Below are 24435 nucleotides of genomic sequence, written 5' to 3' on the forward strand. Positions count from 1 at the left end.
AATACAGGCTATCTAATATAAAGAACCGAAAGCTGTCTAATGGAAAGAAGGAAGTGCCGGCCCTCATTATCTGTGGGTTCCGCCTCCCAGGATCGAAAACCTTTGTGAACAAAGTCCTAGAAAGTTCATAAATGCAAAACTTGAATGTGCCGTGTGCTGGCAGCTATTTACATAGCATTTACACCACACTAGGTGTTACATGTTGTCGAGAGATGACTCATGGGTCATATGCAAGAACCGCATCATTTCACACGAGGGGTTTGAGCATCCTTGGGTTTTGGGATCTGTGGAGGTCCTGGAACCAGTTCCCCGCAGACATGGATGGACGAATGTGTTCTTGCTAAGTCCATTTTCTAGATGGAGGTGTTCATCTTTTACGTTTTCATCACTTTTTATTTCTTGCTAAAATGTATAAAAAGTTTGCTATTTTCTTAAACAGTGTATACTGAACATAATTAGCTTTTTCCAAGTACATCTTCACACATAACCATTTTTTAATCATAGTCGAACTTTAGATGGTAGAAGAGATGGCCTTAATTTACTTCCTTGAAAACATTTCTGGGTGTCACTTTGCTTTTGTGTAATTGTTTGTTTCTCATAATAGCAGAATGCAGGGCAGTCAGATGTGTTTTTCATGGTTGACTGTGTAAACATTGTTCTTTAGAAGAGCCTTCTCTGAACTGGTTTTCTTTTTTCCTATTTGCAGGTGTGTCCTCAAAACATAGTATCTTTATTAGTAAACAGAAGGGATCCTTGTAGTTTCTACTTCCTCTTCTTTCACAAGGGTGGGTGGTTAATTTTCGGTGAGACTCTCAGTTTTCTAAGAATTAGACTAGGCCTGGGTGGTGGTGTTAAGTTGCTCAGTCATGTCTGACTTCGTGACCCCATGGATGGCAGCATGCCAGGCTTCCCTGTCCGTCACCAACTCCCAGAGCTTGCTCAGACACACGTCCATTGAGTCAGTGATGCCATCCATCCATCTCATCCTCTGTCGTCTCCTTCTCCTCCTGCCCTCAGTTGTTCCCAACATCCAGGGTCTTTTCCAGTGGGTTGGCTCTTCATATCAGGTGGCCAGAGTATCGAAACTTTTTTTTAAACTGTCTCCATAATTACCATTGAGTTTTTTACTTTTAATTATAATTTTCAGATTTGGAAGTTTTATTTGATTCTTTAAAAACAAATCAGCTTAGGCTTTAAATTCCCACGTTTGTTCTTATAATCAGGCTTTTGCTGTTTCTTTGTATATACCAACCATTTGCTTTATGTCATGTCTGAAATATTTCTGATATTTAGCATCTTGAGTCTAATTCTTCTGTCTGTGTTTTCACTGATTTTTATACGTGGTGCTTTGTTTTTCTGCTTTTGTGTGTATGTGTGATTTTTGACGGTGAACTCAATCTCTTGGGAGTTGTACTTGCGGGAACTCCTTGTGGGTAGCTTGAATTTGTCTTCTGGAGTGAGTCTGTAATTTCACTGGTTGCTAGTTGTGGGCACCATCCGCTCAGGACCTCGCTGAATTACGTTTCCTGCCTGATTTTGTTTGTGTTTGTGAATTCGGGTCACAGGCTTTGATGGGGGCGAGCTTGTAGTTATGACTGTTGGGAAGATACTGGTCATCTCTTCTGCCCCCAGGCCAAGGACAAGTCCGGCATGTTCCTTTGCCATCTCCTCTTGTGGTGCAGGGTTATTTCTTGTTTCGCCTTTGCTGAAGACACAGCCCTCTTGGCTCCCTTGCGGTGCGGGGGGTCTCCTGCCGCTCCCTGTCTTGAGCGGGCCCTGAACCTCAGCCCTGGTCCCCATGCCCCGTTTGATCCGGCCATCAGTGTAGGGTGCTCAGGTCGCTGGTGTCAGCAGGTGCCTCCTCGTGAAATCCGTCTTTGGCATTTGCTCATCTCTCAGGTTCACCCATCGCTTGATTTTTGGTTTCTGCAGACTTCTTATTTTCTCACCAACTCACTAAATTACTGTGTTTTTTTTAAAAATTAAAAAGGTCATCCACTTTTTGGTGGTTTTCATCAGGAGGATCATGAATATCTAATCACTTCTCCTTGATGAATTTGTAGCAATAGGTTCTGAGTCTAAGATAATTTTACGTGGTGACAGAAGAGTCAGAAAGAATGTCTTCTTCCTTCAGTGTGTTGTGTTCTCAGACAAAACAGATGACATTCTTGATCCCCACAAAAGCTTTAGAGCAGAGATTCCTGAGAGTGCCAACATTTCTTCCCTTTGTCCTAGTGAAGAATCGTGATTTCACGCGACTTTGTTAATTGCAGTAGGAACATATTTCTAAAGTGTGGGGATGGGAGACTGTTCAGAGCCATCACTGTTGGATGTTGACAGGTTCTAGGCTCAATTTAAATCCTGGGTTGCTGGATGGACTATTATTTGACATGATAGGGTTTGGCAACCTTCAACAGAATCTTAGAATCTTCAGGGGATGGTGTTTGAGAACTCTTGTAAACATACTAAAAAAATTGGATAGCGAATTTTCAACTTGGTGGGATTTTTTTTCTTTTCTTTTTTTTTTACCACTTAATGTCTAACTACAGTGTTGAAACACTTCTAAATTAAAAAACAACAAACAGCTGCTCAGCAGCAACTGGATTGCTCTGTCTACACTCTGCCGTTGTAGTTAGCGTTTGGCTAGAGGCAGGAATGTGCTCTGGTTGTTTCTGCAAGAGAGTCTTGAATTCCTGCCATGAGACTATCCTCCCGCACGTTCACAGAATCAGCACCGCAGTGTCATCGTGTTGCACTAAGGTATAGTTTACTGCGCTGTACCTTACCTTAGCACTCGCGTCCATAAGTTCCGCGCGCTCTGTACTTTCCATTGCAGTCTGCTGCCCTTACTCCATCTGTAACCATCTATGGTGCTTGTCTAATGGTGCTGGTTGACTTGGAGTTCCCTAGAGTTTTGTGTTAATCTAGTAGTGTCCTCAGAAGTGTGGATAAAAGTGATTAGACGTGATAGAATGTTGAGTTAGAAGAGACTTTAGAAATTATTTGACCTTTAGCTGTGAAAACCTAAGTTGGTGTAAGGGCTTCCTTGAATATCCAACAGATGAGCTTAGAGCTGGGGTTTGGAAAATTGCTGGGGAAGTCTACCCTGGATATTCATTGAAAGGACTGATGCTGAAGCTGAAGCTCCAACACTTTGGCCACCTGATGCAAAGAGCTGACTCATTGCAAAATACCCTGATTGAGGGCGGGAGGAGAAGTGTGGGACAGAGGGTGAGATGGTTGGAAGGCATCACTGATGCAATGGACATGAATTTGAGCAAGCTCTGGGAGATAGGGAAGAACAGGGAAGCCTGGCATGCTGGGTTCTCAATTCACCCTGAGGGCCAGAAATGCTTTCCCTGGGTGTGCCTGCTGGCTTTTACTGTTCCAAGTAGATATCCTTTGATAATAGCACCTTTTCTAGCTTGTGTGTGTGGGGGGGGGGGGGGGGGGAAGAGGTTATACTTGTTTGAATGACACCAGTATCAGTTTGAATTCTTAGTGATAGTTTTCAGCACACGTGAGGAAATTCCATGACAAGACACTTGAACTGGCAGTGTGGACAGTGGGCTGGTAGGCTCCCCACAAAGGGCTCTGGTTCAGTGGATCTTGAAGTTGTTGTCATAACTGAATTTCGTGTTATTATTAAAGAGTTTGTGGAATGCCAAATTTATAAGTAAATAGTATCTGTGAGCTAGTGATTGTATCAGGGTCTTATATAAAGCTGAATAGTATGTCTTAAACAAGTAAACATGTATAAATAATAAATACAGGTGCTGGGTGGCTGGAGTGTATTCAGTCACATGTCTTGTTTGGGTTGAGCTTGACCGCCAGCCCACCCAGTCCCTTCCCTCAGGCCTTATTTTCAGGCCTGGCATGTCAGGAAGCCAAGAAGGTGCCGTCTGACAAAGGGCCGGGCTTCCAGGCTCAGGAGACAGCAGGGGCGCGCTGGGCCGCAGGTGGTGCTGAGCGTGGGGTCCCTTGGGAGGCGCCGTGTGCGTGTCGTCCTGTCCACAGCTGCGTACACAAGGCAGTGTTTGGCTGTTTTGTGAGTAGGGTCAGTTGTGTTCGTCTGGTCCTGTGTTTTCTGGGGAAGTTTGAACTTAACAGCTGCTCTGTCTCCAGAATCGCTCTTACTTCCCTCTCAGACTGCATCTTGAGTCCATCTGCTAGTACACGCCGGTGCCCGGGGCCTTTGTCACCCCCGCTCCCCCACCTCCATCCCTTTTCCTTCGGGGCCTCAGATGCACAGACGTGAGTCGATCGTATTGCTGAGACCGTGGCACACGGTTACTCTCTGAGCAAGGCCCTTCTTTTGTTGGGTGTCGTCTCACTTTCCCCTCTTGCCTTTGCCCCCCTTCACCTCCGCATCCTGTGGTCCTCTTCCGGCCCCACTCAGGTGTGTGTCGTGTACACTCTCCCAGCCCCCTGCCGTGTGCTATTTTGTATATATGTGGTGGTGGTTGTGTCAATCTCCTTTTTTCTTTGTGTACTTAATATTATGTATTTGAGCAATACCCGTGTGTTTGAATGAACTCTGCTTCATTTATTCTGGCTGCTGCATGGTACGCTGTCGTTTTATAGACCATCTGTTAATAGACTGCAGTCAGCTGTGCTGTCAACGGTGAGATTTCAGGAAGCATTCTTTTCTTAGAGTTTTTTTCATGTTGTCATTTATTTATTTTTGGCTGTGTGGTGTCGGCCTTTGTTGCTGTGCGGGCCTTTTCTCGGGGGCCGTCCTCTAGTTTCTCACTGCAGTGGCTTCTGTTGCGGAGCACAGGCTCCAGGCGCACGGGCTTCTGTAGTGAAGCAGCTGGGCTCAGGAGTTGTGGCCCACGGGCTTAGTTGCTCCGAGGCACGTGGGATCTTCCTGGACCAGAGATCGAACCCATGTCTCCTGTGTTGGCAGGTGGATTCCTTACCACTGAGCCACCAGGGAAGCCCTCAGCAAACATTCTTGTCCCCTTTGTTCTGCGTGAGAAATTCTCATGCGTACACTGCTGAAGAAGTATTAGGTTGCCAAAGGTATGCCTAACTTCAGGATGTCTCTGAGATCACACACCTATGAGACCACAGATACAGCAGGGGCTCTCATCCATCACATAAGAATCATGTAGGAAAAGGGGCAGGATTAGTAGAATTCCTTGATCCAACTGTTCCTGCAAACTGTGTGTTTTTTTTTTTTTAAAGTCATATTATTAAAAGCCTTTCTTCTTCATTGTCACCCTTTATTTTCTTTCCATAATGTTAGGTAGTTACAGGAAACAAAATCATTTTAAGGATCTCTCTATAGTGTATATATAACTGTGACAGTATTGGGAAAATACCCTAAATACTGAGATTTCTCCTTCTCATCCCATAGGGCGCCAATGCCTCGGCATTAGAGAAAGAGATTGGTCCAGAACAGTTTCCAGTCAACGAGCACTATTTTGGATTAGTCAATGTAAGTATTTGTTAATACGTAAGTAGCCTATGGAATTGTGCTTGGAAGTAGTCTTAAGGATGATGAATGCAGTTCATAATTTATTAAAGGAAAATTGTTCATTCGTATCAGCAGATTTAATGCCTGGAATTTCAGAATTCTCTCTAATGGAAGAGAGAGCGGCACTGCCTGAAGCCTTAAGAGTCTTTAGAACAGTTTCTAATTTATCAGACTGATTTTTTTTTTCTTTTTTGTGTCAGAATTTTCTCATAACCAAAATCTCATATGGCCTAGACCAAATATGATCTGATTCTTTGAGAATTATTTACATGTCTAAATATAAGTGGCCCACATGTACAGATAGAAATAAATATAGTTTTGTAAATGCCTCTGTGTGTCTGTAGAGTCTAAAGAACTCTCTTTAGAATTTTGAACCCTTTCCCGAATCATCAGAGAACACCACAGATCTTTACACGTTTGTGATGGTAGTTTATGCTGTTGTACTGTCCTGCTGGGTGGATCTGTGGCATTTTAAATATATATATAGGTGATAATACAGGTACGAAAGTAAGTTTTATTAAACTTGGTTCTAGCACGTCGTTATGTATACATGGAGTTCTTGTGTGACTTGAGGAGGGCAGATGAGGTGGTGTGTGGGGTCACCTTGCCGGGGGACCCTTCTTTGTCTGTGCTGGACTCAGAATCAGCAGTGCCCACCCTCCTCTGTATTCCCCTCCCTGGAGGACACTACTCATCAATCCTCTGCTCTTTTTTCTGGAATGTGTCCTTAGAGAGTAAATAAGGTGCTTATACTTCTATTAATATATATACACATATACACATGTATGTATACTGACTTGCTGTTTTGGCAGAAACAGAAGCAGGAACTTTGCTGTCTTTTCCCACCATCCCTGCCCAACTTCACTTTCCCTGGTTCTCCCAGTATGAAATTGTTGCTTATTCTTAACCAAAGTCTTCAAGAGAACCAAAGAAAGCCACGAAGACCTCCTGTCAGTTTCCACGGAGCCGTGCCCATCAGGTCCCCTCTGCTGTCCTGGTGCCTGGCAGTATCTCTTCCGTCGCCCTGCACTTGTCTCCTTCCCTCCATCCTGACCCTTTCCCAGTGGATTCCTCCCTTTGCAGAACACGGCCTGGAGTTGCTTGTTAAGGAAGTACGCACAGATATAAACTCAGAGGTCGTGTGTACCGAAGACAGGTTTGGTTATCTGTCTAAGTGTCAGTTGGACGTCCATCCTAGGGCATGCCCGTCCTTCAGAGTCTTTGGGACTTGCTCTGGTACTTTCTGACTTCTCTTGATGCTGAGAGGGCACTTGCCATCCTGGCTCTTTCTCTCTTATGTACGTGCCTTCTTTTCCCCTTTAGAAGGAGTTTGGGAGTCCTGAAGGGTGTTCTCTGTCCCCAGTGTTCTGAAATCTCATCCTGTCTCTTGATGGGGACACTGTTGTTGTGTTGTTTACAGACCCATTCAGACTGGTGATGTGTGTACCTCAGGTCTAAGCCACTTCTGATACTATTATTGGGATAGTTTTCTTCCTATTACTGTAATGTCTCTGTTTTGTCTTTTTTTTTTTTTTTTAATATAGTTAATTGCATATTGAAACAGACTGATTCCTTATTTTTTTTTCTCCCTTTTTTGATTGTCTCCCTTAGTCTACATTTTAGACTGCATCTTCAACTTTTTTGTCCATTCTTTGCATTTTTCATTTTTTAGAGTGTTACCTTGTTTTTTTCTTTTTAAACCTTGTTTAATGGAGGCAGTGTCTTCTGCTCCTTTTCTTATGATATTATTCAAAGATTTTGTTGTTGCCAAGGTTTTCTTGTGCTCACTGGATTGTTTCTGAGACGTTTGAGTTTGTTTCCCCCCCTTCTCTTTTTTAGTATCTTTACTATTGGAAGGTTTCCTCAAATTTTATTCATCTAAAAGAGTGAAATTTTCTGTAAGTTTGCTGCTATCTCTAGTCTGTTGTCATCTTCTTTAGCCTTTTGAGTTTTTGCCTAATCTATTCTTTTTTTTTTTTTAATCCATTCTTTTACTGTCATTTTATTTGGGGTTTCGTGGGGAGGAGAGTTAAATGAATATTTAATTTCCCTTGTTTATTGAGAAGTCTTGCCTCGACTTTTGTATAGTATCTGAAATGTTCGCACTTACATAGAGAGTTGCCTAGTGATCAGAAGCCTCATTTCAGTTCTAGGGGGGCAGACCCCATATTCTCCAGTCTCACTGCTCCTTCTTTGTGGGAACCACCCTTACCTGGTTCAGACCCCAAAGCTCATTTGTGTCTTGAATTGTCGTAAAGCTGTACCCATTGTTAGTGTCTCAGGAGAACCTCTTTCCTTTAGGACAGTAGTATTTTCTGTATTGAAGGCTGTCTTACCTTTAGCTTCTCCTGCATAAGCATTCCAGCTTTCTCCCTTTTGTGCCTAAATAACTTTTTTGCAAATTACCTCCAAACAAGTAAAACAACATACTTGATACAATATGAGTCCTAAAAGCTCTGTGGGGCTTCTCTGGTGGCTCTGTCAGTAAAGAATCCACCTGCAATGCAGGAGACCTGGGTTCGATCCCTGAGTTAGGAAGATCACCTGCAGGAGGGCATGGCAACCCACTGCAGTATTTTTGCCTGGAAAATCCCCAAGGACAGAGGAGCCTGGTGGCCCTGCAGTCCATGGGGTCTCAAAGAGTTGGACAAGACTAAGCACCTCTGTGGTATTTTTTTTTTTTTCTGCTGATGTTTTTAACTCAATATGATACCATTATCCAAATACCATTGTTGATTGTGTTACCAAAAGTTTCTAAGAAGGTATCATTTTTATTACTTCCTTTGCACCAGTCTAAATTCAAAAGGTGGGGTTTGTGTTTCTCCCTTGAAGCTGAATAAATGAGGTTCAATAAAGCCAAGGAAAGCTGGAGTTTCCGATCTCTGTGCCTCGTTACGATGATGAAGAATTGAGATCCTGAGGTCCTGAGGTAGCCAGGGCTCCGGCTGTGAAGGGTTGATGAGCACTTCAAACCCTGCTCAGAGACCAGTGGTGGTGAGAGTAGGCACAGCTGACCTGGGACAGTGATACACGCTCCTGCGATCCATGCTCTTGGGCCACTTCACGGCTGTGTTGTGTGGCTTGAACCCTTTTCCACCAGCTCTGTTTTCAGTTCTTACATTGTCATCACCCTTCTCTCTAGTTTCCTTCCCCCTTTTTTATTTGGAGAGTTATCACACTATATATAGAGTCCCTTAAAAACTAAGGTTGGAGCTCTGAGGGGTTGGGGAGATGGCTTAGTTAATTCAGAGGAGAACATCTGAACACCTTCCTGCTGTCCCTATGCCTGTCTGCCAAGTTGTTAGTGTTTGTAAACAACACGGAATGCAGCTGCTTTAAGGAACTCGGTGGTTAATCTTTGCTAATAATTGGATTCAGTTAAAATGAGGCACGTGTCTGTTTTCTTCTAATCAGTCTGTTCTTAGCGAAGTGTGCATTTCCAGGTTCATTTTAATCACTCTTACAAAAAGTGAATACTGGAAAGAGTTCCTGTTAGGTCTGCCTGATTGAATCCCTTTTTGTGACTAGTAAAAGTACTAGAATCACTCAAAGGCATTTACTTTTGGGAAACTGTGCATTTGGGCAGTTAGAAAAGTAGACTCTCTTTTTTTTTTTAATAGAGAGAAGAGAAAAAAACCCACAGTTTAATTAACCTACCAGAAAATTCAGAGTGGTTACTCTTCACTTTGTTAATAACAGTCTAGTTTCCATTACTTTCAGTTGTAGATATTTTTATCTTGGAGGAACATTTTCACAAATGATAGCTTTCATGGCTGTTGACTCTTCATGATAACTCTGATGTCTATCCCTGTGATTTGCATAATATATATAGTGGGGGTTTCCTATTGAGTTAACCCTTGTGGATACGTCAGTATTTCTGATGTTGCAGGATGTCAGGAGAAATATGGGTGTGGCTGGGGGGTACAGGGGAGTGCAGAAACCATCTTGAGAGGCAGAGGAGCCTTTGGGTGCTTTCTCTTGCTGTAAAATCCCTCTTTTACATGTCGGCTGTTTGTGCAGTTAGCTGAATTCTTTGAAAACAAATGGTTTTAATCTGATCAACCAACTTGCCCTTTCCCCTTTATATCTTGTAGCCAATAAATACTTAGTCTAGTGAAGTTGAGTGAAGAGTGATTTAGACTACTCTCTTTCCTACTTTTTATGCAGTCGCTCCATTTTTAGCAGCCTTTTGAGAATCATTTTATTTTAACTTTCTAATACAATAAGCCCCCAAACACAGGTTGGTTGGGATTAATGAATTTTTTTGTGAGGCTGAACCATCTTATAAAAGGCTGTCTCTAATCTGAACTGATTGTAGTCATTAGTTGGAACTCTGAATCCAGGGAACAAGGGTCACCATGGAGGAAAGAGAAATAAAAATGAAACTTGCCATTTGCAGGTTACAGGGTTTAGTAGGCTGATGTCTCTTGGTTCTGTTTTCTTTTGTGTTGATTTCATTCTCCTTTCGTTTCTTCCCACCTGGTATCCTTAGGCTGCTCAAAGCCTGTATTAACAGAGACTGCAGACTGTTCATGTCAAACCTGACCAAAGGGCTCTGGCCAGATTGGATCACGGGCCTGAGCCTGTGGCAGCATCTGCAGGAGGGCTTGTGACTGACCCCCTTACAGAATCTGCATAGAGAAGTCAATTCCTGTGAGGAGGCCTGGGGCTGGGGAGCAGGTGAGGGGGGAGGAGCAGGTGAGGAGGGGGGTCAGGATGGGGGTCAGGTGAGTGGGAGGATCAGTGTCCCTGAGAATCTGGATTAGGTACCCTTGGCTGCAGGGACGTGGGGCCTAGAGTTACATGGAACAGAGCCACCTGAACAGACATTGTGGTGGGGAGAAGAGGGTCTTCCCTTAGAAGGGTGTGTTCATGGGACAGGCACCGTCACCAACCAGTGTGGGCGACAGTGGGGCAGTTAACCATTTAAAACATTCTGCTGACATTATGTTGACGCAATAGTGGTTAAAGCCAGTAGTTTCCAAATGGAATATGTAAGATGATTCATTGGGGGACGGGGGCGAAAGTATGAGCGTGGCTAATGTTTACTTTTATCTAAAAGTGAAAGATAGATTAAGCCTTGCTGGTTCTTAATAAATGGACGGCGCTGGCGCCCGTGTGCCATCCACACGTGTGGTCCATGTCACGGCAGGATGCACAGTGCTGCAGGCTGACGTGCCACCCCTCTGGTTTGTTCTGTTGCCGTCTATCATGATTTTAAGTGTAGACCTGGGGGTTATAGGATTTAATCTGTTTCAGCTAAGCTAATTTTCCAAAAGGGACAGATGACTCAAAAAGGTGGTTTCAAAAATAACCATGTAGTGATGAGGTATGCCGGAACCGCACTCAGTTCTTCATGCAGATCATTGAGTTAATTCTTCACAAGATTGTAGAGGTTGGTGCGGGTATAAACGTCATTTACAGATGAGGAAACCGATAAAGAGAGTGGCTTGGTAACTTCCCTAGGAAGGCGTTGATAGTAAAAACCCATCCTGTGTTTTAAAGTCATTTGAAGTCATTCTTTAAGTAATTCTGCCACCAGCTTGATAGACATTTAGGTTTATTTCTGTTTATTTTCAATTTTAGGAATTTATTTTTTCTTCCTGTTTTTGTTTTTAATTTAGTTTTTAAAAAATATGGATACAGGGACTTTCCTGGTGGTCCAGTGGCTAAGATTCTGAGCTCCCAGTGCAGGGGGCCCAGGTTCGATCCCTGGTTGGGGGAACTAGATCTCACATGCTGCAACTAAAAGTCTGCATGCTGCAACTAAAGATCCCGTGTTCCTCAATTGAGACCCAGTGCAGACAAATAAGTCTTTAAAAAAAAATATGGGTGCAAAAGAAACTTCTTATAACCATGTACATGCACAGTGGCCTCACTTTCATTGCTCTTTCTCTTTTCCCTCTCTCTATAAATAATCATTTATATTAACTTTTGATTTAGCCTTCCTAGGTTTAAAACATCAGCAGACATGCGCTTGTGTTTATGCACATAGTTGAAGGGTTCCCATTCTTCAGCAGTCCTCTGCAGGTAGCCTGTTAGAGTTACCGTGTACAGGACCTCGCCCTGAGACAGTCCTCTGAGACCTGTCCTCGGTCCTTGTTTACTCCCTGGATCCTCCCTGATTGACTTCCAGGTGTTTTATTAGCCTGCTTTTCACGTCATCGTTTCTATTCATGGGAAGGAAGAAGGAAGGCAGAAAATATTTGTCAAGCTCTGTGTTCTTTTCTTTGCAAAGCAAGACTGTTTCCTCCCTTGTCATTAAACAGAAGGAAACTTGTGCCTCCCCGGCTTCTAGTGGTTAAGACTGTGTGCCTCCAATGCAGGGGCTCAGGTTTGATCCCTGGTTGGGGAACTAAGATCCCACATGCCTCGGGGCAAGGCCAAAAAAAAAAAAAAAGAAGAAAGAAACTGAAGCTGAGTGAGTCCTGGTCACCTGCTTCAGGCCACATGGCCAGGGATAGGTGGGGCTGCCATTCAGGATTCAACTCCAGAGCAAGTCCACATCCTCCTGATGGATCAGGCACGGTGTGACTTGGCGTTTCAGCATGTCGGTGGTGGTTCAGCTGTCACTGCTGATTTTTTCATCTAATACTTCAAAGTATCCTGTTTTTTTTCTTATTTTCTGTTTTTATTTTTTGTATGGCACTGAAGAACTTGATAGTAAACTTCACTATTATGTTTTTTTAAAGAATTTTTGAGAGTTATATTTTTAAATGTACAGTATAGAAAATGGTTCTTATACAACCAATACTATCAAAACAGTGGGACTTGGAAAAGAAAAAAATTCTCCAGAATCCTAAACCTTAACTAATCTCACTATTTAAACTGTGTAGTTCTTTAACTCAGTGGTCCTAAAGGCCAAACTTACCACAGTATCTTTCTTTCGTTTTAACCTGAAACTGATGTCAAGATCATCCATTTAATGTTAAAATGACTAATTTGTAGTTAGGACAGTTATTTCTACCCTCAGTTCAGTTCAGGAGCTCAGATGTGTCCAGCTCTTTGTCACCCCATGGACTGCAGCACGCCAGGCTTCCCTGTCCATCGCCAACTCCTGGAGTTTACTCAAAGTCATGTCCATTGAGTCAGTGATGCCATCCAACCATCTCATCCTCTGTCATCCCCTTCTCCTCCTGCCTTCAATTTTTCCCAGCATCAGTTCCAATGAGTTTTCCACTGATTCATTTCTTCGCATCAGGTGGCCAAAGTATTGGAGTTTCAGCTTCAGCATCAGTCCTTCCAGTGACTATTCAGTATTGATTTCCTTTAGGATGGACTGATTGGATCTCCTTGCAGTCCAAGGGACTCTCAAGAGTCTTCTCCAACTGCACAGTTCTACCCTCAGTTACCTTATAATTTATGAGGATCATGAATATTTGCTATCTTGCTTTCTTTTCTCTCAACAACTCTAGGCTTGGAAATTCTTTCTCTGGAAATTGTTTTACCCCCAATTTTAACAAATAAGTTTTTTTTTTTTTCCCTTTTGCTCTTCTAGTTTGGGAATACCTGCTACTGCAATTCAGTTCTTCAGGCACTTTACTTCTGTCGTCCGTTTCGGGAAAAAGTTCTCGCGTACAAGAGTCAGCCCCGGAAGAAGGAGAGCCTTCTCACGTGCTTAGCAGACCTCTTCCACAGCATCGCCACCCAGAAGAAGAAGGTTGGAGTCATACCTCCTAAGAAGTTCATAACGAGACTGCGGAAAGAAAATGGTAAATAACTCTTCTGCTTCTCAGCCTGCTGCTAAGGTAACAAGATGGTCAGGTGCAACAAGCGTTGGCTGGGCGTCCTCACACCCGATGGTGCGGCGCCTCTCAGAAGCCAAAGGTGGTGTTCCTCCTGCAAAGGCAGCGCCAGCCGGCTCAGTGAGGACACAGTCAGGCGGGTTTCTGTGAGGTGTGGCTGCCGTCTGAAGTGTGCTATGCAGAGATCAAATTCTGTAGACCTGGAAATGAGAAATCGTCATTTCTCTTTTTTTGCCTGCTTGGTTCTTTGATCAAGGAAAGTCGTTGAGAGGCACTTCCCTGGTGGTCCAGTGGCTAAGACTCCAGGCTCCCAATGCGGGCGGGGGCGGGGGTGTTGGGGGTGGCTGGGTTTGATCCCTGATCAGGGAACTAGATCCTGCATGCTACAACTAAGGCCCGGTGTAGCCAAATATTGAAAAGTTGTGGGGTCTTCTGCAGTTTTTTGTTGATTTTTTTTTCCCCGATTACTGTTCATTTGGGTTTTTTTTTTTTTTTTTTTTTGGTAATGCTTTTCATGAGTATTAACTCATTTGATCCTTACAATAACCTCATGAGAGGCCATTATATTTCCCCCACTTTAGCCATGGGGAAAAAAACAAAAACGGAAGCTAAAAGACTTGCCAGGAGTCACACCCCAGGCAAAGGAAGGCGCCAACACAATAAATGAAACTTTCTGGCTTAGGATATGTGGTTTTAACTCCACCCCCTACCCCACCCCCCCCTTTTAAAAATAGTAGCTGGCTACACCCCCACTTCCCTTTTCTCTCTTCAAATAGTTTTCATTTGATTTCCTTAGCAAGCTCATCATTAGTCACTACTTCCTCAGTTGCCGTGTCGTCACTGGCGCTCAGGGATGTTAAGGTGACCCGTCAGGCCCGCGTCCTCCCTGATGTCTGAGCCCAGCGTCTGTCCAGGGTGGTGAGCTGCCTCGGGAAGTTCGGATGGACTTGAGAAATGTGTGGAATTCTTTTTGCTTGTTTGTTTGGATGTAGGCATTTCAGTCACTATAGAAAGAAAATTGGGTGTTATTTTTAGTTTCATTTGTTAGCTGTCAAATATAATGATGCCTATAGAAATATGATTTGAGAAGTTTCTAAGGTTGGTTATTAATGGGGAGTCCTGCCCTTAACTCAGTTGACACTGTTCATTGTCACATGAATCGAGAGAAGCATGGGTCATACTGAATTTCCTAAAACATATGAAGATGCTGCAATAATATGATTATAGGTTACTATTTTTTAATCTGATAACCATGTTAAAAATTTTGTTCATTTTCTCCATATACAAATAGATTAATTGCTCACAAAAGCACTTTTTTTTAATATTTCCCTGATTCAGGCTAAGCCTGCTTACTGTCTTAAATTCCAGATGTGTTCACTATCTTCTCTTTGTGAGAAAGCCAAGTACAACTCTGTTTGAATGAGAATGATTCCGGTCTTCTCAGAGAGTTGTTTTTTTGGTTTTTTTTTTTTGGTCTGGGTTGGTGGGACACTTAAAAATTTTTGTCCTGGTAGGAAACTCATGTACAGTTGACCTTTGGACAGCATGGGTTTATATTGCATGTGTCCCCTTATACGAGGATTTACTCAGTAGTCAGTACTACAGCCCTGCATCATCTGTGGTGGCTCAGATCCCAGGTGCATGACCAGGTACAGAGGATCCTCACATACAAGGGGCTGGCTGTGGTTTTATGTGGGTTTTCACTTATGCAGAGGGTCACTTCTCCTAAGGTGGCCTGAAGTCAGAACAGCTGGCTTGTAGCAGTGTGATCATTCGCATTGCTGTTGGGGCCAAGTTTATTCTTAGGTCACCTTCACTGTTCAGTGCCTGTGGTCTGTTCATCCATTCATTCATTCATTCAAGAAATGTCAAATGACCTCTTTGGTTTACCATGGAGTTGAATGTTTTTTCATGTATTTTATTTAACCTTTAAAATTTTGTTTCTATAAGTTGTTGATCTCAAGTCTTTTGCCGACTTTGATACCTTTCAGGTTTCACCACCTTAAACTTTTTAAATGATTTCTAATGTGTGGAACTTAGTCTTATGCGGTCATATCTGCAGCTCTTCTAAAATGTAATTTTTGAATTCCTGTGTCTTAGGGAGGTTTTCCCTCAATTTTCTAATTGGTTTGTATTCTATCATTGTGAAAATGTAAACCGTAAACTTCCTGAACTTATATAAGCTCTGGAGGTGAAACTTCCTGACTGGGTGGTGGTCTGAGTGCGTCTTGTTGGCTGGGTGCAGACGCCTGTGTGGCCAGGTGGCCTGGCTGCTCGAGTCCCCTGGGTGGGGCTGGGTGGCCTGGCTTGAGTCCTGGTCCTGCCGATTGCTGGCAGTGTCTTTACCGCTCTCTCCCATTTTCTCACTTGTGAAATACTGCTAATAGCGGTGTCACGGGGCTGTTAGGAAGATGGCATGAGGCCCTGCCCTGGAAGGTCTTCCTCTCCAGGCTCAGGGTACGTGATGCGAGCACAGGTCAAGCGCTTAGTGTTGCCACGACAGCAACTCATTTGAGTAGCTGCGGGGGACGTTCCATGGAGTTACGGGTCTCATGTTTGGAAGGGTCCTTAGAGATTCTCTGGATTAAATAGATTTTCTATGATGCCTGTTCCCTAAACCTGACTGCGTAGCAGAATCACCCAGAGGAGCTTAGACAAGTACAGGTTCCAGGCCTCACCCCACTCGGTCAGAGGGTACACACGGGGTGATTTATCATGTTCACGGCTTCCTCTGTGGTTCGTATGCATTTGTCCTGGCACTGCCACGAGGTTGTCCACTTTCTGCTTTAAAACTTGCCCTGTTGTAGTATCTGTTCAGTTCAATCACTCAGTCATGTCTGACTGTTTGCGACCCCATGGACTGCAGCACGCCAGGCTTCCCTGTCCATCACCAACTACCGGAGTTTACTCAAACTCATGTCCATTGAGTCGGTGTTGCCATCCAAACATCTCATCCTCTGTCATCCCCTTCTCCTCCTGTCTTCAATCTTTCCCAGCATCGGGGTCTTTTCAAATGAGTCAGTTCTTCGAATCAAGTGGCCAAAGTATTGGAGTTTCAGCTCTGCTTCAGCATCAGTCCTTTCAATGACTATTTAGGACTGATATCCTTCAGGATGGACTGGTTTGATCTCCTTGCAGTCCAAGGGACTCTCAAGAGTCTTCTCCAACACCACAGTTCAAAAACATCAATTCTTTGCCGCTCAGCTTGCTTTATAGTCCAACTCACACATCCATACACGACTATTGGAAAAACCATAGCTTTGACTAGACAGACCTTTGTCAGCCAAGTAATGTCTCTGCTTTTTAATATGCTGTCTAGATTGGTCATCAAGGAGCAGGCATCTTTCAGTTTCATGGCTGCAGTCACCATCTGCACTGATTTTGGAGGCCAAAAAAATAAAGTCTAAAGTCTCTCACTGTTTCCAGTGTTTCCCCATCTATCTGCCATGAAGTGATGGGACCAGATGCCATGATCTTCGTTTTCTGAATGTTGAGCTTTAAGCCAACTTTTTCACTCTCCTCTTTCACTTTCATCAAGAGGCTCTTTAGTTCTTCGCTGTCTGCCATAAGGGTAGTGTTATTTGCATATCTGAGGTTATTGATATTTCTTCTGGCAATCTTGATTCTAACTTGTGCTTTATCCAGCTCAGCATTTCGCATGATATACTCTGCATATAAGTTAAATAAGCAGGGTGACAATATATAGCCTTGATGTACTCCTTTCCCGATTTGGAACCAGTTTGTTGTTCCATTTACAGTTTTAACTGTTGCTTCCTGACCTGCATACAGATTTCTCAGGAGGTAGGTCAGGTGGTCTGGTATTCCCATCTCTTTAAGAATTTTCCACAGTTTGTTGTGATCCACATAGTCAAAGGCTTTGGCATAGTCAATAAAGCAGAAGTAGATGTTTTTCTGGAATTCTCTTGCTTTTTTGATAATCCAACAGATGTTGGCAATTTGATCTCTGGTTCTTCTTCCTTTTCTAAATCCACCTTGAGCATCTGGAAGTTCATGGTTTGTGTACAGTTGAAGCCTGGCTTGGAGAATTTTGAGCATTACTTTGCTAGAGTTTGAGATGAATGCAATTGTGCAGTAGTTTGAGCATTCTTTGGCATTGCCTCTCTTTGAGATTGGAATGAAAACTGCCCTTTTCCAGTCCTGTGGCCACTGCTGAGTTTTCCAAATTTGCTGGCATATTGAGTGCAGCACTTTCACAGCATCATCTTTTAGGATTTGAAATAGCTCAATTTCAAATGAGAGGAATTATGGAGGAATTCCATCACCTCCAGTAGCTTTTTTTGTTGTGATGCTTTCTAAGGCCCACTTGTTCACAGTCCAGGATGGCTGGCTCTAGGTGAGTGATCACATCAACATGATTATCTGGGTCATGAAGATCTTTTCTGTATAGTTCTGTGTATTCTTGCCACCTCTTCTTAATATCTTCTGCTTCTGTTAGGTCCTTACCATTCTGTACTTTATTGTGCCCATCTTTGCATGAAATGTTCCCCTGGTATTTCTCATTTTCTTGAAGAGATCTCTAGTCTTTCCCATTCTATTGTTTACCTCTATTTGTTTGCATTGATCACTGAGGAAGGCTTTCTTATCTCTCCTTGCTATTCTTTGGAATTCTGCATTCAAATGGGTATATCTTTCCTTTTTGCTTTTGCTTTTCACTTCTCTTCTTTTCACAGATATTTGTAAGGCTTCATCAGACAACCGTTTTGCCTTTTTGTAGTATTTATGGGATGATAGATTAAGTGAACTGATAAAAAGCAGTTGTTTCTTACCACCACAATACATTATGTATGAGGACAGGTTTCCTCTTTTTTGATCAATTAGTATTTTTTAGGAGATTTTTATTCATCATACCTTTATTTTCCCCAAATTCGACTCATAATTCGTACATGTGAAAGATACCTGTTTCTTGTCCGTTACTAACAGTCCTAAACATTTTATGTAGTTCTGATAAGATCTTAGATATTCTTTTTTTATTTAGTTTTTTAATGGAGCTATTCATTCTGAACTAATTCTCTATGTATTCTTATTTTTAGAGCTCTTTGACAACTACATGCAGCAGGATGCGCACGAATTCCTCAATTACCTACTAAACACCATTGCTGATATTTTACAAGAAGAGAGAAAGCAGGAGAAGCAAAATGGTCGTTTGCCCAATGGTACCATTGACAGTGAAAATAACAGCACACCAGACCCAACATGGGTTCATGAGATCTTTCAGGGAACACTGACTAATGAAACCAGGTGTCTTACTTGTGAAACCGTAAGTATATCATAAAATGTCGTACAGAACACGTCTAACCCCTCGTGTTAAAAGTTCTTTGAAGATGAGCATGAGCGTGAACTTGAGAGTTGTGGTGCCTGTGACCGACGAGCCTCCCAGCTGTCTGCTTGCTGACTGGACCCTGAGCTGGCAGAGGAGCACTCGCTGTGGCTTGAACTGTTTTGAGGCTTCACGTTGAACAGGAGGGCTGTCTCGTGGCTGCAGTGTCGTACAGAGTAGTTCGCTGCTCTGATGACCCTCTGTGCCCTGGCGGCCACTGGTCAGTTTTCTGCCTCCATAGTTTGCCCTTTGCAGATGCCACATGGTTGGAATCGTAGAGTATGTGGTTTTCAGATTGGCTTCTTTCACTCAGCAGTAGATATTTCAGGTTCCCACCTGTCTTTTCACAGCTTGATAGCTCATTTCTTTTTAATTGCTGAATTACATTTTATTGTCTGGATGTACCAGAGTTTATCCATTCACCTACTGAAGGACATCTCGGTTGCTTACAGGTTTTGGTAATTATGAATAAAGCTGCTCAGAACACGCACGTGCAGGATTTTGTGTGGATATAAGTTTTCAGTGCCTCAGTTAGTGGTCAGGGACGCAGTTGCTAGATCATGTAGTAGGAAGAGTCCATTTAGTTTTGGAACTACACTCACATTCCCACCAGCAGTGAGGGAGAGTTCCTGCGGCTCCACGTCCTGGTCAGCACGTGCTGATGTCGGTGTTTTGGATTTTGGCTGTTCTAATAGGTATGTAGTGTTGTCTCGTTTTAATTTACATTTCTCTGATGGCATATAATGTGGAACATCTTTTCATGCACCCGTTTGCCATCTATATATCCTCTTTGGTGAGTCTTTGGCCCTGGTCTTTGGCCCATTTTTCAAATCAGGTTGTTTGTGTTCTAGTTGTTGAGTTTTAGGAGTACTTTGTACATTTTAGGTACCAGGCCTTTGTCAGATGTGTCATTTGCAAGGATTTTTCCCAGCCTGTGGCTTATCTTCACATTCTTTGAACCGTGCCTTTGGCAGATCAGAAGTTTTTAATTTTAAATTTTAATAAAGTCCTGTTTCTTTTTTTTCCTTCATGGAAATGGTTTTGATATTCTTTAAATGCTTTTGGTGTCGTATCGAAAAAGTCATCACAGACCGTCTATGCATGTAGAGTTGTGTGGTGAGGGGTGGGGGGGGATGAGGGATGTTCCTGGGGACCGAGTCTGACGTCCCTCCGATTGCATCCTGTTGAGGGAGGCAGCCAGCATGAGTGATGTGTCCTATTCCAGTTCAATGAATAAGTAGTAACTTTAGATCATTATAGATGATTTATTCATAATTCAAACAGAACATGGTTAAATTCAGAGGATAAATGAAAGACGGTCATAAGTGAAGGCTCAGTTTGGCATGTTGGGCTAATATTTTTTCTTAAATGGTAATTTTTTTCTTAAATAATTAAACAGTACAGAGATCATCCTTTACCAGCCATTCTCATTCAGCCTTGTCCTGTGTTCTTTTAAGAATTACTGTATATGGCATAGTTTACACCCTGGGCACAGGAACCTGGCGGGCTACAGTCCATGGGGTTGAAAGAGTGGGCCACGACTGAGTGACTAAACCACCCCCAATACCAGGATTCGGGGAAGTGATGGGAATTTCGCATCACACCAGCCTCTGCCAGTAAGGAGAGCAGCCGTAGGTGCACTTTGCTGCTTTCCTCTAAATATAATGAAGGGTATTGATTCAGCGTCCTTTGTAAACTTGCATGACTCAAGTAGTTTCTTTTCAACTTGGGGGAAAAGGGTCTTTATATCTTTAATAATACTACTAATAATCCACATTTAATTCTGTCATTTTGGAGCAGTAATTTACTGATATCTAAAGAAATCAAAGGTAATTAATTCACTTATTTTTACAGATAAGCAGCAAAGATGAAGATTTTTTAGACCTTTCTGTTGACGTGGAACAAAACACATCAATTACTCACTGCTTAAGGTAAGCGTGGAATTATTTATTCTGACAGTTAATGATTATCTTTGGTTTTTAGAATATCTTTAAATGAATACATCATTTTCTGGTATAGGCAAAACTAATTTATTTTGAATTTTACACAGGGGTTTTAGCAACACAGAAACTCTATGCAGTGAATACAAATATTACTGTGAAGAATGTCGCAGCAAACAGGAAGCACACAAACGGTAATTTGGTGTTTTCTGAAATTCATAGCGATTCTTTGGCCGTGGGTGTTCTAGCCAGAAGTGATCTCTGGCAGTTTGCGTTGAATAATCATCCTTCATTTTATCGCCAGCCGTTAAGACTCATTAGGTAATGCCTAGACAAACACATTAGGTAGTTACCAGGCAAACAGTGCCCAACTCTGCCACCTTGACTGTCCACACTTGGTGAGTGGCTAGTCACCATAAACAGTACAGCGAGAGGATTCTGCTTTGAAGCCTTCCTCGTTGTGTAAGCGTTCTCTGGGTGAAGAAAGAAGAGGGGAAAGGTGCCTTCCTCACGCCCACTCCAGTCCCCTCTGTTCCTCCATGGGATTCATGCCTTCTCTCATTGTGTCACCGTGAAGACCGTGTTCTGGTATCAGAAAATGGACTCATCATCACCCTGATTATTTTACCTTTTACTTTGAAGCAGCCTCAAATTCTTGTGAACAATACACCAAGAATGCTTTTTCACCCTAAACCATTTGAGAGTGGGTCCCTGCTGTGATGTCCCACAGTTCTGAGACTTTGGTAGCAGTGTCCTGCCAGCAAGGTTTCCCCTGTACCACGTCCGTCCATGTCAGGAGAGCAGCAGTGATATGTTACTGTTGTTGTAGACCTTATTTTAGCATCACCAAATGTCCCAGTAATGTCCTTTATAGAAAAGAAGGGTCTAGTCCAGAAGCACACGTTGCATTTAGCATTCGTGTTTCTGTCATCTTTTTACATCGGGAGCAGTTCCTTGTTAGTCTTTGCTTGACTTTCACTCTCTTGACACTTAAAAATTACAGGTTAGTTATTTTACATAATGTCCTTCTTTGGGTCCATCTCATGTTTTCATGTGATGAGGTTCAGATTATGTATTCTGGGCAAGAATCACACAGAGGTGAGGCTGTGTACTTTTTAAATGGTACACGATTTTGATACGTGTCATGTGTCCGGGCCCCCACGACCCCTCCTGGATTTGATGCTTCCCTAGAAGGACTTGCACGATTCAGCATCTATAGTCCTGCTCACAGCTAAGGTTTGTCACAGGGAACAGTGACAGGTCCGATCAGCAAAGGGAAAGCCAGGCCAGCTTCCAAGTGTCCTATCCCCGTGGAGTCACATGGGCACACTTGTTTCTCCAGCACTGAATGTGACAGCATTGTCTCCCAGAGAAGCTCATCACAGACTCAGTGCGGTGCCCGAGATCTACTGGGGTCAGGTCACCTAGGCATTCCCTGCCTGTGTGTGTGCATACACGCTCAGTCACTCAGTGTCTGACTCTTTGCAGCCCCATGGACCACAGTCCGCCAGGCTCCTCTGTCTATGGGGTTTTCCAGGCAAGAATACTGGAGTGGGTTGCCATTTCCTCCTCAAGGGATCTTCCTGACCCAGGGATCAAACCTGAGTCTCTTATGTCTAATGCATCACAGGCGGATTCTTCACCCACCAAGCCATCAGACGTGTACCAAAACTCCAGGCATGTACCAAAACTCCAGGTTCCTGGAAGGGAAGCAGGTGTTCAACATAAACCATTTGATCTGCACAACAAGTTCAGGCACATCGAGACCCGCTTACCAGCTAGGAAACAGCGGGAGCACCCCCAGATCAAGGTCCCAGATGCCAGCTGAGGGTCAGCCCCACAGCCAGCCTTTCCCAGGATGGTCTGGGGCCTGCCCTGTATGTCCCGTGACTGCTGTCGTTCTCTCTGGTCACTTGACCGAGGTGCTGTCTCCCAGCGTTAAGCTGTTAAGCTGTGCTTTTTCCCTAGTTGTAACTCATATGCATTTTGTGTGGAGGTATTTTGAGATTGTAAATATCCCTGTTTCTCAGTCTCAGTGAGGGCTCAGGGATATTGTATTTGAAGTTATATATTTAATTTCTAGAAATGGAATTATTGGGGGAAAGGGCATAAAGACTGTTGATTCCTGTGGCTGACTAGTTTTCCAGGGAAGATTAGGGTTTTACATTTATTTCCACTAATGTTTTCCACTGGCCAGGTTAGTAAATATTTCTGGGATCATCAGCTGCTCCTCCACACTTAAGATCTGTAGAATGCAGGTTTTGCATAAGGCTATAAAATTATTTTTTTTTCACTTTATTGGAGGCAGTAGCTTAGTAAGTTTTTTTTTTAATTATGAAAAGTGTTTTGCTTCACTGAACACATACAGAATTCAGTCCTGCGCTGTTTGTCAAGTACCTGCTGTGTGCCAGGCATATTACTGGGTGGTGGAGAAATAGGATGAAAGAGGTGGTTTCTGTCTGCCCAGAGTCCAGACTCTAGACGAGGAGAGAGACTACAGCCATCTCCGTATTTTGTAGTGCAGCAAACTGTACTGAGACAGAGTGAGTCTATGGAGTGCTGATGGAGGACCAAGGGGAACGGCTGTTTCTGTCGGAAGGAAAAGCATTGGCGGCGAATTTTGTAAGAGGCTGCCGTGCAGTGACATGGGGGAGCAGAGATGGCGTGGAGGGGGTCTTCAGGATTGTTGAGGATGAGGAGGCCTGGACTTCACAGGTAGATACCTCATTCCTGTGTTTCCAGGTTATTTTATTGCCTTTCCAGGATGCACGCAGTCAGAGCTGTTAGTAAGGAGCTGTATCCCGTCTCTGTGAAACACCCTGAGTGGCTGGTCTTCATTGCTCTTCTCTCTCTCTCTCTCCCTCCTGTTCCCAGTCTGTTCCTGACTTCCGTAGATGAGTAGAACAAATGGATTTCAGTCTCTGCTCACAGCAGCTCTCAGGAGCCGGTTTTTCTTCTGCCAGACACAGGCATCGCCTGCAGTCTGCCATGTCATAAGGGACCTCTGTTTCAGGAGTACAGAGTTCTTAAAATAAAGGGCTAGTCCTCTGTTTGGGAGCCACACGGAGTTCCACGTCGCATTATGTGGTTTGGAGATGATGGGGGACAGGGGGCCGTCTTAAGACCGTCAGAATGTTGCTCTGCTGATGTAAGAATCAAGTAGATTGCTGTTCACCCCAGACCACCACAGCATTATTAGTCAGCTCTACCCCAACACAAATGGCAGCCCACTCCAGTGTTCTTGCCTGGAGAATCCCACGGACAGAGCAGCCTGGCAGGCTACAGTCCATGGGATCGCAAGAGTCGGACACGACTTAGCGACTAAACCACCACCACCACCACGCCCCCAACATAAAATAAAAAACTTAAAAAAGGCACAGGTAGAAATATGTGGAAGTGGGCAGTGCCGGGCTAATAAAACTGACCGTCAACGGTTAATTGAATCCTGCAGTTTGATAGTTCTTTTAAGGTCATGGTGAATGTCTGTTACGAAATTCTGTCTTCATGTTTATTCTGACAGGATGAAAGTGAAAAAGCTGCCCATGATTCTAGCTCTGCATCTGAAAAGATTTAAGTATATGGATCAACTTCATCGATACACAAAACTTTCTTACCGGGTGGTTTTTCCTTTAGAACTTCGTCTGTTTAACACTTCAGGCGATGCGACCAATCCTGACAGAATGTATGATCTCGTGGCCGTCGTGGTTCACTGTGGAAGGTAATGGGCGCGGGCCGTGCGGGCGGGAGGCTGGGGCGGGCAGTGCTCAAGGACATCCCAGAGCCTCTCAGGGCGGGCCCGCCAGAGATTCTGTACCCCGGTGCTCTCGGACCGAGATGAGTTTATTTCAGAATGAGCATTTCAGATCCATTTTACCATCTCCTCCTTAAAACTTTTATATGTTAAAATAGTGTGTTATTGCTTGGATCTGA

At 43.5% G+C, this 24435-nt stretch overlaps 1 protein-coding gene across 1 annotated transcript in view; it reads left to right on the top strand.

The window, feature by feature from the left end:
* The window catches only part of USP12 (ubiquitin specific peptidase 12), a 56879-nt gene that overhangs the window by 25719 nt on the left and 6725 nt on the right, over window positions 1-24435 (top strand). The window contains exons 2-7 of the mRNA XM_065901739.1: window positions 5363-5443; window positions 12981-13194; window positions 18279-18505; window positions 20420-20496; window positions 20616-20699; window positions 24026-24223. Coding sequence (XP_065757811.1) covers window positions 5363-5443; window positions 12981-13194; window positions 18279-18505; window positions 20420-20496; window positions 20616-20699; window positions 24026-24223 — 881 coding nt within the window. The remainder of the gene's footprint in view (window positions 1-5362; window positions 5444-12980; window positions 13195-18278; window positions 18506-20419; window positions 20497-20615; window positions 20700-24025; window positions 24224-24435) is intronic.

This window comes from Muntiacus reevesi, chromosome 11 (assembly GCF_963930625.1).
Source record: "Muntiacus reevesi chromosome 11, mMunRee1.1, whole genome shotgun sequence".
Taxonomy (NCBI): Eukaryota; Metazoa; Chordata; class Mammalia; order Artiodactyla; family Cervidae; genus Muntiacus; species Muntiacus reevesi.